This window comes from Lynx canadensis, chromosome D4 (genome assembly GCF_007474595.2).
Source record: "Lynx canadensis isolate LIC74 chromosome D4, mLynCan4.pri.v2, whole genome shotgun sequence".
Lineage (NCBI taxonomy): Eukaryota > Metazoa > Chordata > Mammalia > Carnivora > Felidae > Lynx > Lynx canadensis.
The window spans coordinates 65,897,762-65,912,218 of record NC_044315.2 but is presented as its reverse complement, the minus strand read 5'-3'; the positions used below and the strand labels follow the sequence as shown (position 1 = coordinate 65,912,218).

Here is a 14,457-nt window from a genome sequence, read left to right as displayed (position 1 = left end):
TAAAAAAGGTTTATTTATTCATTTTGAGAGAGAGAGTGCAAGCAGATGAGGGGCAGAAAGGGAATGAGAGAGAATCCCAAGCAGTCTCCATGCTGCCAGCATGGAGCCGACACTGGGCTCAAACTGAACCCATGTGGGGCTTGAACTCATGAACCATGAGATCATGACCTGAGACAAAACCAAAATTCTGAAGCTCAACCAACTGAGCCACACAGGTGCCCCAGGTCTAATGCCTTTTTTAGTTAAACTAAGTCTCAAAATGTCTCAGTGAGCAGTGTCCCTTACATAGAGTTGGGATTCTTACTTTCTGTGTTCTCCTAGCACCCTAGGGTGCACTTATATCATGTTATTGTAATTATTTATTTACTTGATTATGTGATATTTTATCGTGAGTTGCCTGAGAGCAGCTTTTTACGTAATTCAAAGAGATCTTCAGTGACTTGTAGTATATTCAATAAATGTTGAATGAATGAATGAATAATTAATATGGTATTTCCAGAATAATGATCCTTTTAATGTACCTCTAACAAAAACCCCTTGAAAGATGGTAGAATTTAGTTTTTAAAATATATATAATGTATATTTTCATCACTACTATAGATAATCACAGAGGCATAAAATGGCCAAGACAACTTGACAGTCATTTCCAATTTTATTTCCCTGGGGTTTACTCGTTACCCCAAAGTTGAGGTCATCATATTTGTGCTGTGCTTGCTGATGTACCTGATCACCCTGCTGGGTAATATCATTCTGATCTCCATCACCGTCCTGGATTCCCACCTACACAAACCCATGTACTTCTTCCTCAGCAACCTCTCCTTTTTAGACATCTGGTACACCTCTTCTGCTCTCACTCCAATGCTGACAAACTTTGTTTCAGGGAAAAACACCATCTCATTCTCAGGATGTGCCACTCAGATGTACTTTTCTCTTGCCATGGGCTCCACTGAGTGTGTGCTCCTGTCCACGATGGCGTATGACCGGTATGTGGCCATCTGCAACCCTCTGAGATACCCCATCATCATGAACAAGAGGGCTTGTGTGCAGATTGCCGCTGGCTCCTGGATGACAGGCTGCCTCACCGCCCTGGTGGAAACAGTATCTGTGCTGCAGCTGTCTGTCTGTGGAAGTAGCATCATCAATCACTTCACTTGTGAAATTCTGGCTGTCTTGAAACTAGTTTGTGTGGATACTTCCAGGGTGCAGTTGATCATGCTGGTGATCAGCGTACTTCTTCTTCCTATGCCGATGCTCCTCCTTTGTGTCTCTTACGCATTCATTCTCTCCAGCATCCTGAGAATCAGCTCAGTGGATGGTGGAAGCAAAGCCTTTTCAACATGCGCAGCCCACCTGACTGTGGTGGTTTTGTTCTATGGGACAGCTCTCTCCATGTACCTGAAGCCCTCCGCTGTAGATTCACAGGAAATAGACAAATTTATGGCTTTGGTATATGCTGGATTAACCCCCATGTTGAATCCTATCATTTATAGTTTACGGAACAAAGAGGTAAAAGTAGCTGTGAAAAAATTGCTGATTAGGAACCCTCTGTGTGCTTTTTTAATCCCCCAGAGCAAATCATAACATTAGTCTAAGGGATGTATTGATGTGTTCAATACGCACCAGAACATTGGACTAAGAGGGGAAGACACTCATTTTAAATAAGATGTGTGATTTCCTAAGTTTCCTCCTTGACTGACTGCTGAAGCTCTAAGATAATATAGACATATCTTACATAAGCATATCTGAAATCTTACATAAAAAGGGCTCATGGTGACAAATTTCAATATTTTGTTTTGGGTGATAGAATGTAAGTATAGCTTTAAACATTAAGTTAGTGTATTGTTAGTATTCAAAATTATGTACATGTTATATACAAATGTAATAACTATAGTACACTTTTTAGATAATTTATTATTAACCTTTGTTTTAGGCTGAATTGTGTCCCTGCAAAACTTATGTTGAAGCTCTAACCCACCAGTACTTCAGAATGTATTTACATTTGGAGATAAGGCCTTTAAAGTGTGATTAAGTTAAAATGAGGCTATCAGTGTGGGCCCTCATTACAATTGGACTTATGTCATTATAAGAAAAAATTTAAGAAATTTAGACACACATGGGTACTCCAGGGTTTCTCACACACAGGGGAAAAGACCTAGCAAGAAAATGGCTATCTGCAAGCCAGGGAGAGGCTTCAGAAGAAATCAAATCTGCCAACACTTTAATCTTGGTCTATCCTCCAGAACTATGAGAAAGTCAATTTCTGTTGTTCAGGCAATCCAATCTGTGCTATTTTGTTATGGTAGTATTAGGAAACCACTACAACCTCTTTTAAGCATTGCTAAATTTAATGGGAGTAATTGCATATTCTACAAAGTATAACTGTGTTTTACATGTGTGGAAATATTTGTGGATGCAGATAGATGTGTGTGATGTGAATGTCTATGTACAAATGGAGAAGGTCTGCACAAATATATACTGAATAGAAATGGGGTAGAGGGATGCTAGTCTGCAAAAATATCAGAGAGTTTAGCAGTTTGTTGTTGGTCTTCGAGTGCTGACATTAATTTCTTAAATTCAAAGAAGCTGCAGGATGTTTCAGTGAAACTACAAGCACCCTTCCCTTTTTTATTGTGCTTTCCCCTGACACCTAGATGCTTAGATCCAAGGGTATAAATGAAGCTATAAGCATTTAGAAACAAAATACATGATACATTTATATTATAAAATACACAGTATCCCAAACCCACTAAAATGGTGAGAAATGCTGAAATATATGACATATCTTATTGTATAAGCCATAATATACAAAGAACTTAAAAATGTACACTCATCAGTATTTGTAACATTTGTATGTCCTTTCTGGACCAGATGACTAAATGTGAGGTCAGCGTGCAAAACTTATTTGCTCTTTATCATGAAGTTGTCACAAGAGTCAATAAAATTGTGATGGCTTGGATCCAGAAAGCAATGGTATGAAGAAGATAGGATGAATATGGGAATTACCGGGTTGTAGGGCTGGATTCGATTTCTCAGATATGAATAAACAGTCATCAAAGATGATTGGTCCATTGGTGTAAGTAAAGAACTCTGATGCAGTCGTTGATTGGATGACACGAGTAGCGTAAGGATGATGACTTCACAAAGATAGGGATGTAAGTCGGTTGACTGGTTGGCTGTGCATTGATGGTTAGACTTACAGGTGAAGACAGATTTGTGAAATCTGGGCAAGAAATTAGGTCTAAAGCTATATATATGTTGGGAAATCTTTTGCAAAGAGATGTAAATTGAGTACTAGGTGTGGATGATGTTTTCTAGGGTAATTTAGGGCAATTGTCTATAAAATTTTGGTTATGTTTTCCTGTTATTGGTCAGAACTGTGGTAAAGGTGAAAGAATAGTACACATGGGATCTAGAGTAAATTATCCAAAGTATACAGAAATGCTGATTCAAAGGGGCACATGCACCCCAGTGTTTATAGCAGCACTATCAACAATAGCTAAATTATTGAAAGAGCCCAAATATCCATTGACTGATGAATGGATAAAAAGAAAATGGTATGTATATACAATGGGATATTACTTGGTGATCAGAAACAATGATATCTTGACATTTGTAAAATGGATGCAACTGATGTGTATTATGCTAAGCAAAGTAAGTCAGGCAGAGAAATACAAATATCATATGATTTCACTCATACGTGTAATTTAAGAAACAAAACAGATAATGGGGCCCAGGGTGGCTCGGTCGGTTGGGCGTCCGACTTCTCCTCGGGTCATGATCTTGTGGTTTGTGAATTCAAGCCCTGTGTCAGGCTCTGTGTTGATAGCTCAGAGCCTGGAGCCTGCTTCAGATTCTGTGTCTCCTCCTCTCTCTGCCCCTTCCATGCTCTTGCTCTGTCTCACTCTGTCTCTCAATGATGAATAAACGTTAAAAAAAAAAGAAAGAAAGAAAGAAACAAAAGAGATGAACATAAAGGAAGGGAAGCAAAAATAAGATAAAAACAGAGAGGTAGGCAAACCATGAGAGACTCTTAAATACAGAGAACAAACTGAGGGTTGCTGGGAGGGAGGTGGGAAGGGGGATGGGCTAAATGGGTGATGGACATTAACGCGGACACTTCTTGGGATGAGTGTTACATATGACTGTTATGTGTAAATGATAAATCACTAAATTCTACCCCTGAAGCCAATACTACACTATATGTTAAATAACCTGAATTTAAATTAAATAAAAAGAATTACAATTTTTGGGGTGTCTATATAAGCTTAGTGATCTTAGGCGATTTCTTTTTTTTTAATGTTTATTTATTTATTTTGAGAGAGATAGTGTGTGAACACGCACATAACCAGGGGGACGGTAGAGAGAGAGGGAGAAAAAAAGAATCCCAAGCAGGCTTCATGCTGACTATCCCCTGCAATGCAATGCATGGCTCTAGCCCATGAACCATGAGATCATGACCTGAGCTGAAATCAAGAGTAGGACTTTTAACCAACTGAGCCACCCAGGCACCCCAATCTTAAGCAATTTCTTAAACATCCTAATCCAATTTCTTTGTCTATAAAATGGGAAGTTTATTTAATCTATCAATATATTTATAATAATTATTTAAAATTATTTAAAAGTTAGCAAATATGCTAATTCCAAAAGACCACCTGTGAATTAGCTAGGATGAGGGGTGTATCACTTTGACAGAGTCAGATTTTGATCTTTTTTTTTTTTTCTTACTAGACTCTAGTTTCAGTTAGTTTGAATTTACCTGTGATTTCAGGGTGCCTGGGTGGCTCAGTCAGTTAAGCATCCAACTTTGACTTAGGTCATGATCTCTGGTTTGTGAGTTCGAGCCCGTGTTAGGTTCTATGCTGACAGCTCAGAGCCTGGAGCCTGCTTTAGATTCTGTGTCTCCCTTTCTCTCTGTCCCTCCCCTACTGACAGTCTCTCTCCCTCTCTCTTTCTCTCTCCCTCAGATAAATAAAAATTTAAAAATATTTGAATCTACCTATGATTTCAATGTATTGAGAAACATCTATGAGTGTGTTACAAGTCTAGCCTATCACTCTGGTAGTGTTTAGGGATATAAGGATAAAATACCCCAAGTTATCTCTTTCTCTCTCTGTCTTTCCCTCTTTCTCTGACAGTCTGAGCTGAGTCATTCCATATATGGGTGTCCTTTTGATTCTACTGGGTTCTGACTACCTGAACTGGGCCTCCCTTTCATGTTGATCTTTTACTTATTCCATCAGGCCCCAAACATCCTGCTGGGCAGAACAAGCAGGGATTCCTTTCTGAACTCTGTTGGGTTGTTGAAACCTTTGCTGGGTGGCCCTTGAGCAGAGCCACTCTCCTCATCCAGCTCAGGCTGTGGGACTGTACCAGGCAGCTCACCTGTATTACATACAAATAGATGTTAGGTAATCACATAAAAAATAAAAGTACAATTATTATTCGCTAGCAATTTCAAGGGGATTTCTTTGAAAGGAAATATTTAAAATAAGATTATTGCTTTTGATAGAGTGAAATTCTCAGTATTCCTTAAGAAGTGTTTATACAATTGATAGATATTTTTTTCAGCAGTTGCTCATTACAGAATAAGTATACACTGATATGATTTTTGCCTTACCCAGACCAAATGACCTCTTTTTTAATGTTTATTTATTTTTGAGAGAGAGAGAGAGACACAGAGTGTGAGCAGGGGAGGGGCAGAGAGAGAGGGAGACACAGAATCCGAAGCAGGCTCCAGGCTCTGAGCTGTCAGCACAGAGCCCAGCGCAGGGCTTGAACCCAGGAGCTGTGAGATCATGACCTATGCCGAAGTTGGACACCCAACCAACTGAGCCACCCAGGCACCCCACAAATGACCTCTTGAGTATATTTATCTTTCTTTTATCTTCCCTTACATTTCTGTACATTTAATATTAGCTGATATTTTATCCATAACTTTTCGATGTGTTAGTCAATGAAATAATACATAAATTCAAGTTCTCTTATATCCCTGTATTAAATCAAGTACTTAGACTATATTTTACTATTATTTCAAAATGTTAAATAAGTAATTAGTTACTGCCTACTGTTTAAATTTATTTGACATTAGACTTCATACAGAGAACAGTGAGTTCTGCCATTGGGTGGATTTCAGAAATGAACAAATGATTATAGTATAAAAGGAAAATAGCCATAACAGATAAAGTTCAGGACAGCATAAAGGAGGGAATAAGTAAGCTGGCAAACTTTGGAAGGATTTGTAGAAGATCTCACACTTGAATTGTGCTTAATAAGATTGCTAGGCTGTTACTATAGAAAGAGAAATGTGAGGATGGAGATGAAGTGGCATATGCTGTTGTCTTTAGGTGTAAAGAACATGATATAATTGGAGAAGTAATAGTGAATGTAGCACAGCATGTGCAGACATGGGAGAAACATAAGGAGGGAAAGAAGGGGAAATATGTACCTGAAAAATTAGGTTAGAGTCAGGTCAAGTCCTTGGGTAAAATAAAAAGCAGTAACAAACAAACAGACAAACAAACACAAAAATTCAAGTAGTTCTTTCAAAAGGGAACTGAACAATACATGTTTTACTTGTTCAGCAGACATACATACAGATGGTCCATACATTAAAATGGTTTGACATAGGATATTTCAACTTCATGATGATGTGAAAGTGATATGCATTCAGTAGAAACCACACTTTAAAATTTAAACTGTGGTCTTTTCCTGGGCTAGTAACATGTGGTATGATATTCTTGTTGCGCTAGGCAGTGGCAGTGGCCCCAGCTTCCAGTTTGAGCCACATGATCACAAGAATAAACAACTGATACACTCACAACTGTTTCATACCCATACAACCATTCTGTTTTTCAATTTCAGTACAGTGCTCAATACGTTATATGAAATATTCAACACTCTATTGCAAATAGGCTTTGTATGAGATGGTTTTGACCAACTATAGGCTAATGTAAGCATTTGCACATTTTCAAGGTAAGCTATGATGTTCAGTAGATTAGGTGTATTAAAGACATTTTTGACTAATGATATTTTCAAATTTTGATGGGTTTATCAGGACATAACTCCATCAGTTGAAGAGAATCTGTACTGGATTTTCCTGGAAACATTTAATTACATCTTTTTTCTTATTCCTTAAATTTTACTCTTAGTACTTAAACTAGTTGTGTCTACATTTTTGTAACAGTCATTTTCATAAAAAGTGAAAGTTAGATAATTATCTTGAAATTTCTTTCCAACTCCTAAATTCTGTGATCCTACATACAATCTTTATTTCTTTTGCTCTGTTTTAAATAAAAGCCTTTTCCTCAAATATATGAGTTTATTTGGTGCATGAACTCGAAGATGTAAGTTTTTCATCCTTTTCTCCAGAACCAGTGTCTACTCATCAATTTTCTCAAAGCTCCAAGCACCTCTGTGTTCCTCAGGCTATATATGATAGGATTGAGCATGGGAGTGACTACTCCATAGAACAGAGCAATCAATTTGTCAATAGCAGAGTCTTTGGACTTTGGCTTCATATATATGAAGAGGATTGTCCCATAAAACATGGTCACTACTGTTAAGTGGGCTGAACAGGTAGAAAAAGCTTTTTTTCTTCCTTCTGCTGAATTCATTTTTAGTACAGTAGATAGGATGAAAATGTAGGAGATGCAAATTAACAATAATGGAATATACAAAAATATTACATTGCCCAACATTATAGCAATCTCATTCAAGGAAATATCTGCACAAGCCAGCTTGACAAAAGCCATTATTTCACAAACAAAGTGGTTAATGACATTTTTTCCACAAAAGGGCAACTGTATTGCAAGAATAGTTTCTGTCAGTGAATTGAGAAAGCCCATTCCCCAGGAGAGGGCTGCCATCTGAATACAAAGTGCCTTGCTCATGATGATGGGGTATCTCAGAGGGTTACAGATAGCCATGTAACGGTCATATGCCATCACTGCTAAGAGCACGCATTCTGTGCATGCCATAGTGTAGGAGACAGACATCTGAACAACACACCTAGTGAAGGAGATGGTTTTTTTCTTTGATAGGAAGTGAATCAACACTGAGGGGGTAAAGGAGGATGTGTAACAAATGTCTAGGAGGGAAAGATTACCAAGGAAGAAGTACATGGGCGTATGGAGGCGGGAATCCAGGAGAATTAGTATGATCAAGGTGCTGTTCCCCAGCAGGATCACCAGGTACATCATCAAGCACATGACGAAAAGGAGTTTTTCCACTTTGGGGTACTCAGAAAGTCCCTGCAGAATGAACTCAATCTCTGTCCAATTCGTCCTGTCCATTTTATTTTTCTATACCTGGAGTAATCCAGAAGAGAAAATTTCATGTGAGCATAACGCGTCAGTGCATATTACCATGTGCAGTGAGAGATCACTGGGGGAGGGGCACCAAGTGTGTCCACACTAGCTGGAGTGGTGCTAAGAGCTCTGAGTTTAGCGTTTTGAATTTCTCTTCTGGTACATATAGGAAGGGATTGAAGACGTGTAATAATTACATTGACCAGCTCTTTAAAAATATAGGCTCTTGTATTCCATTTCCTGAGATAGTAATACACAGTTCTGAGGCAGGAAAGAACTATTTGCATCTTAACAAACATCTGTTATTTCCTATTCTTTGGACCCACAGCCTACATTTTGAATATCATCATTTTGGAGAGAGTATGCTTCATCTGTTATAAATAACTATGTATTTGATTTTATTTCATGGAAGTCATAAACAATATTATTAGTTCAGGGTTTTATAATTTAATATATTCACACATATTACTCATTTTATCATCACTATAATTCTCTGAGGAAAGTGAAATTCATAGAGGTAAAATATGTGTGATCCACTATTCCAATTTATTTTCTAACTTTATAGCACCTGCCAGTTTAAAAAAATATTTTTTAATGTTTATTTTTGAGAGAGAGAGGGAGAGCACGCGCACATGAGTTGGGGAGGGTCAGAGAAAGAGAGGGAGACACAGAATGTGAATCAGGCTTCAGGCTCTGAGCTGTCAGTACAGAGCCCGACGCGGGGCTTAAACTTTCAAACCATGAGATCATGACCTGAGCTGAAGTCAGATGCTTAACTGACTGAGCCACCCAGGCACCCCAACACCTGCCAGTTTTACTTATTTTATTTTATCTATATATTAAAAAATTTTTTTAATGTTTATTTTTGAGAGAGAGAGAGAGATAGAGGGTGAATGGGGGAGGGGCAGAGAGGGAGGGAGACACAGAATCTGAAACAGCCTTCAGGCTCTGAGCTGTCAGCACAGAGCCCGACGCGGCGCTTGAACTCACGGACCATGAGATCATGACCTGAGCTGAAGTCGGATGCTTAACCAGCTGAACCACCCAGGCACCCTGTATTTTTATTTTTTTTAATGTTTATTTTTGAGAGAGAGCACTAGTGGAGGAGAGGCAGAAGGGGAAGGAAACAGGATCCAAAGTGGGCTCTGGGGTGACAGCAGAAAGCCAGATTTGGGGCTCAAACAAGTTGCCAAGATCCTTACCTGAGCCGAAGTCAAAAGTTTATCCAACTGAGCTACCCAGGTGCCCCTCACCTGCCTTTTTTATTTTATTAAAAAAAAATTTTTTTTTAACGTTTTATTTATTTTTGGGACAGAGAGAGACAGAGCATGAACGGGGCAGGGGCAGAGAGAGAGGGAGACACAGAATCAGAAGCAGGCTCCAGGCTCTGAGCCATCAGGCCAGAGCCCGACACGGTGCTCGAACTCATGGACCGCGAGATCATGACCTGAGCTGAAGTCGGACGCTTAACCCACTGAGCCACCCAGGCGCCCCTCACCTGCCTTTTTTAAACAACATGCTCTTGCCCTCTCAGAATTATGTGAATTATCTAAGGAGTGGGAATCAGACATCTTTCTAAATAATGTTCTCCAGATGATTCTAATGTGCCTTGTGGAAAAAAAACACCTGTCTAGTCAAGTGCCTCCAAATTTTAGTACACACAAAATTCGGATAGGAGAATCTTTGTAAGGGATTCTGAATCAGTGGGTCTGAACTGGATTCTAAGATCTGAATTTATTAACATGTTTCCAGATGCTGTTTATGTCTGCAGAACTCACATGAGTAGCAAGGCCTTTTAGACCATTTCTCTCCAATGCTATTGCAGAATGCCACTACTGCTTCCCTTGTATGTAGGACTGTAATCGAATAGTAGACAATGCAAAACTGAACATTCTGTAACACTTGGAGTTGAGACATCTGTGTGAGTGTATTACACTCAGTTTTGTGTTCTTTAGATTTTAGATATACAAGCAACCAAACTACATACAACAGACTCTGTTGTTTCTGTCCATATTAAAGTCCTTTCTCTTCCATTTGTTGAATTTGCAATTATGGTAAATATTTTCCAAAAGAGGAATTTGAGGTCAGCTCAAGCATCTGAATTGTGCATCATAGAGCATGGAACAAATAACTTTAATTTGAAAAAAATTAAAGAGTAGATATTAGTAGCTGACCTTTTTACAGTAAATAAATCAAAGAACATAATTTTGAAAACACTTTTCATTCTCAAGGTATTCTACCTAACTTAAAAAAATCCCTAGAGGAAAAAAAATTTGATCCAATCGATAATTTTCTTACTAGTGCTTTTTAAAAAAATGTTTATTTATTTTGAGTGAGATGGAGAGGAGGTGTGAGTGAGGTAGGGGCAGAGAGAGAAAGAGAGAATCCCAAGCACCCTCTACACTATTAGCACAGAGCCTGAAGTGAGGCTCCATCTCATGAACCATGAGATAATTACCTGAGCCAAAATTAGGAGTCTGAGTCTCGACTGACTGAACCAACAGGTGCCCCTCTAGTTAGTATTTTTAAACAAGGCTATGTGGTGCGTCTGAGTGTCCCAGTTAAGCATCCTTCTCTTGGTTTCAGCTCCAGTCATGATCTCACAGTTGGTGGCATCGAGCCCTGTGTCAGCCTTTGTGCTGACATAGAAGAGCCTGCTTGGGATCCTATCTCTCCCTCTCTGCCCCTTCCCCCACACTCTCTCTCTCTGTCAAATAAACATTAAAAAAATTAAAGAAGGCCCTGTTTCTGATATAGGCTTTGCCATTTCTTTCTGTGATCACCTTTTGCCAACAGGTTATGCTCCTTTCTATGACAACTCCAGTTTACAATGGCAAATCATGTTAATCAGCATAATACAATATTTATACGCCTATTGGCTATGGAAAGAAGGGTTCTCATGCAATTCAAGCTGTACCAGGCTTTGCAGGCATACATTACAAAGAGGGTAGGAAGGGTTGGGTAGGGCAGGATATACTTCTATTTGGTATTAAGTTTGGAATTTGATTGACTGTAGATATATATATATATCAACCTACTCTGAACCTGAAAATAAAATTTTGATAGAGTCTTTGAAGGAGCATCAGTTGTCTTGGATCTGTTGTTTCAGGGAAGATGTGAATCATGTCAGACGCCCTCTCCCTTCTTTCCTAGGAACATCACCAAGAAGGTGATTCCTATTTGGAAATGACTTGTAGCAAATAATGATGGTGTATATCTGGTATACTGATAGTTCAGAGACAGTTGCTGCAAAAAAAAAAATCACTTGCAAACATTTATAAGAGAAACCAACAATGTGCTTAGTGGTTCAAATGGTGGTGGTGATGGCGGAGGAATAGTGGACAGTAAGAGGAAATTACTTTCATTACTCGTGTAATTAGTGTAACTTTTAAGAAGCAATGGACAAACACTCTTGTTTAATAGCATTGTGACAAATGATTTCTTCATTTTAGCTTACTTCACTAAATATTTTCCTGGGGACAAGAGCATGGAAAATTTTAAGATTCTTGATAGTTTTCTAATAAATCACTTTCCATGCAAAATGTATATTAGATAATTCTTTACTAATCCTTGCCATTATTGGATATTATCTTTTGAAATAGTTTTCATTTTTAACTCATGGCAGAGGAATTGTTAAATAATCACGGCACACTAAGTTGATGGGCCATTATGCACTTCTTATATGACATTTGTGACAACTTTGTATTAAAACAAGATTTTTAAATATATTAGAATGATTAAGTTGGAAACAAACAAAAAAACAGTCATTTTTTTTCTTTTCTGCAAAACTGAAACCTAAACAAGATATCCTAGACAGTGTAGAAAGACTAGAAATACCTAAGACATTAATGGTTACCTAGAGACCTTTCTTCTACTTTTCTGAATTACCCAAAACTTAAAATTGATATTCATAAAGAAAGAATATTATTAAAAGGAGGAAGCAGAACAAAGTATGTTAAAATAATTTAAGTTGTACAGTGATTATCTTAATTTCTAGAAACTACATACACATTGAGGCTAAGCTGTATGGTGTGTCCTATCCAGTTATTGGGAGGAACCAGTATTTCCGATTTCCAGAGAGCATTTATAATCCCTACTTTCAAAAATCTTCCTATAAACAGTGTTTTTTGTTTTTGGAGGTATGCCAGATGAGGGACTTGAGTTCTTCACTTAATCATATTTTATCAAAAGAGATTGTGGTCTGTTGATGTCTAGCATGGAAATCATTTAGAAGATGACATTCCTATTTGTAAAGGATCTGAACACCTGGATCTTAGCCAACCTCTAATCCCCCTCTCCCAACCCCTGGTTTTTTATAAGAATTAACATCTCTGTGGTTCAATGTGCTGGGACTTTATCTGGGCACTGTTTTAGTGTTGTAACAGTCCTAAGGAAGTCTGTGACATTTTATTCAAGCCAGAAGTCAAGCTGTCTAACTTTTTAGAAGGAACTTTCTAACTTTCTATAAATTTTTATTTTGTTTTATTGACTTAGCTACTTGAAGATCTAATAGTTAAAGTACTAACATTTTTCACTGAAAAACACATGCTATCTGCACTCTAAATTCTCACTAAAGGAAATAATCCTATCATCCTCTCCAGCTCTTCTAAAGATATTAAGACAATTGATACTGTACAAAAATAAATGGATATCCTGTCTCAATTTATAGATTTTATAGACTCTACTCTTTAATTAATATACCACAAGGAAAGATGTATTATTTTAGCTTACAAAGAGAAGAAAAATTTTCATGTGATGTCCTAGTATGAGGCACTTCATATCATTTTTATCATGTAATCTTCCAAATAAGCCAAATATTATTATGAATTTTACCAATGAGGAAATTACTTTGAAATTTCAAAGGTTAAGTACAATGATCACTATCTTTTTAAAAAGTATTATTTAAATTCTAGTTAGTTAACTTACAGTGTAATATTAGTTTCAGGTGTACAGTTTAGTGATCAGTACTTCCATACAACACCTGGTTTTTTATGTCTTATAGTTGGTAAATACCAGAAGTCTGATTTAAAACCTTATATTGGGGTGCCTGGGTGGCTCAGTCAGTTAAGCGTCTGACTTCGGCTCAGGTCATGATCTCATGGTTCGTGAGTTCGAGCTCCGCATCAGGCTCTGTGCTGACAACTCAGAGCCTGGAGCCTGTTTTGGATTCTCTGTCTCCCTCTCTCTCTCTGCCCCTCCCCACTCATGCTCTGTCTCTCTCTCTCTCTCTCTCTCTCTCTCTCAAAAATAAATAACGTTACAAATTAACACCTTATGCTTCCAAAACCCGGTTTTAGCACTGTACTTATTTACTTATTGATGACATTTATTCTTATAAAACCACTATTTATATGATGCACTTTCAAGCATCCAAATGATAAAAATATATTGAAATCTCGGGAAAGCATTGAAGGCATTATTGTCTTCCACTTATGAAGACACTATCCACAATAATGAAATAAATTGTGAAAAAGGCCAAAAATTCCTTCAGGTCTAGTGTGGACAATTAAAGTATAGAGTGGTAGAATTGATTTGTACATATGCGGGAGATTAAAAAAAATAGTATTTCTTCTTTTGCCTTGGACACCTACAGCTCAAATTAACACTTATAATTACTCAGCACCCTGTTACATATATTTGGTTTCTAATCCTGTTTTACAATAAACACCTTTAATTACAAGTTCCTCAAACCCTACTGAGCACAGTTTATGTGTGATTAACATATAAATTATTCTGGACCCTTTCTCCAGATGATTTTTACATAAGATTATTGAACTTTATACTTGAATACAGTAGCTTTTCACTTATTATTAAGGGTCTATTATTAGACCTGTTTGCATTACGGGCAAATTCCCTTCCTCAGTAGTCTCTTCCATGTAGTAGTTTGGATCTTTAAAGAAATTTAAATAATATCCTGCTCTTGAAGTTGGTGCCTGGAATTTTGTATTTTTTTCCTTTAACATATATACATATTTTCAAAATCCACCAGCTGTGATCACCTCAACAAAAACAAATCTTTATATTTATTGATAGGATGTTTTCCTTTGGAATGATTTGAGTAAAACTTTTCTCTTTATCTTACCTTCTGTCTGTGTTTTAAAGTCATTCTCACCATTCCATTCTATTAAGTAATAGAAAACATTTCCAAGAA

The 14,457-nt window shown here is 37.5% G+C and overlaps 2 protein-coding genes across 2 annotated transcripts; one reads left to right on the top strand and one right to left on the bottom strand.

Moving 5' to 3' along the window:
* Positions 1-618: 618 nt before the first annotated feature.
* On the top strand, positions 619-6,993 carry LOC115499112 (olfactory receptor 13F1-like; the record flags this gene model as incomplete). Its single annotated transcript, XM_030292832.1, has 2 exons — positions 619-1,534; positions 6,950-6,993. Coding segments are annotated over 2 exons (960 nt in total), but the record flags the coding sequence as incomplete, so codon positions are not given.
* A 359-nt stretch (positions 6,994-7,352) lies between these two features.
* LOC115499647 (olfactory receptor 2S2-like) lies at positions 7,353-8,306 on the bottom strand. The gene has a single exon (XM_030293779.1). The coding sequence runs from the start codon at positions 8,289-8,291 to the stop codon at positions 7,353-7,355; it is 939 nt and encodes a 312-aa protein (XP_030149639.1). The 5' UTR covers positions 8,292-8,306.
* Positions 8,307-14,457: the final 6,151 nt, after the last annotated feature.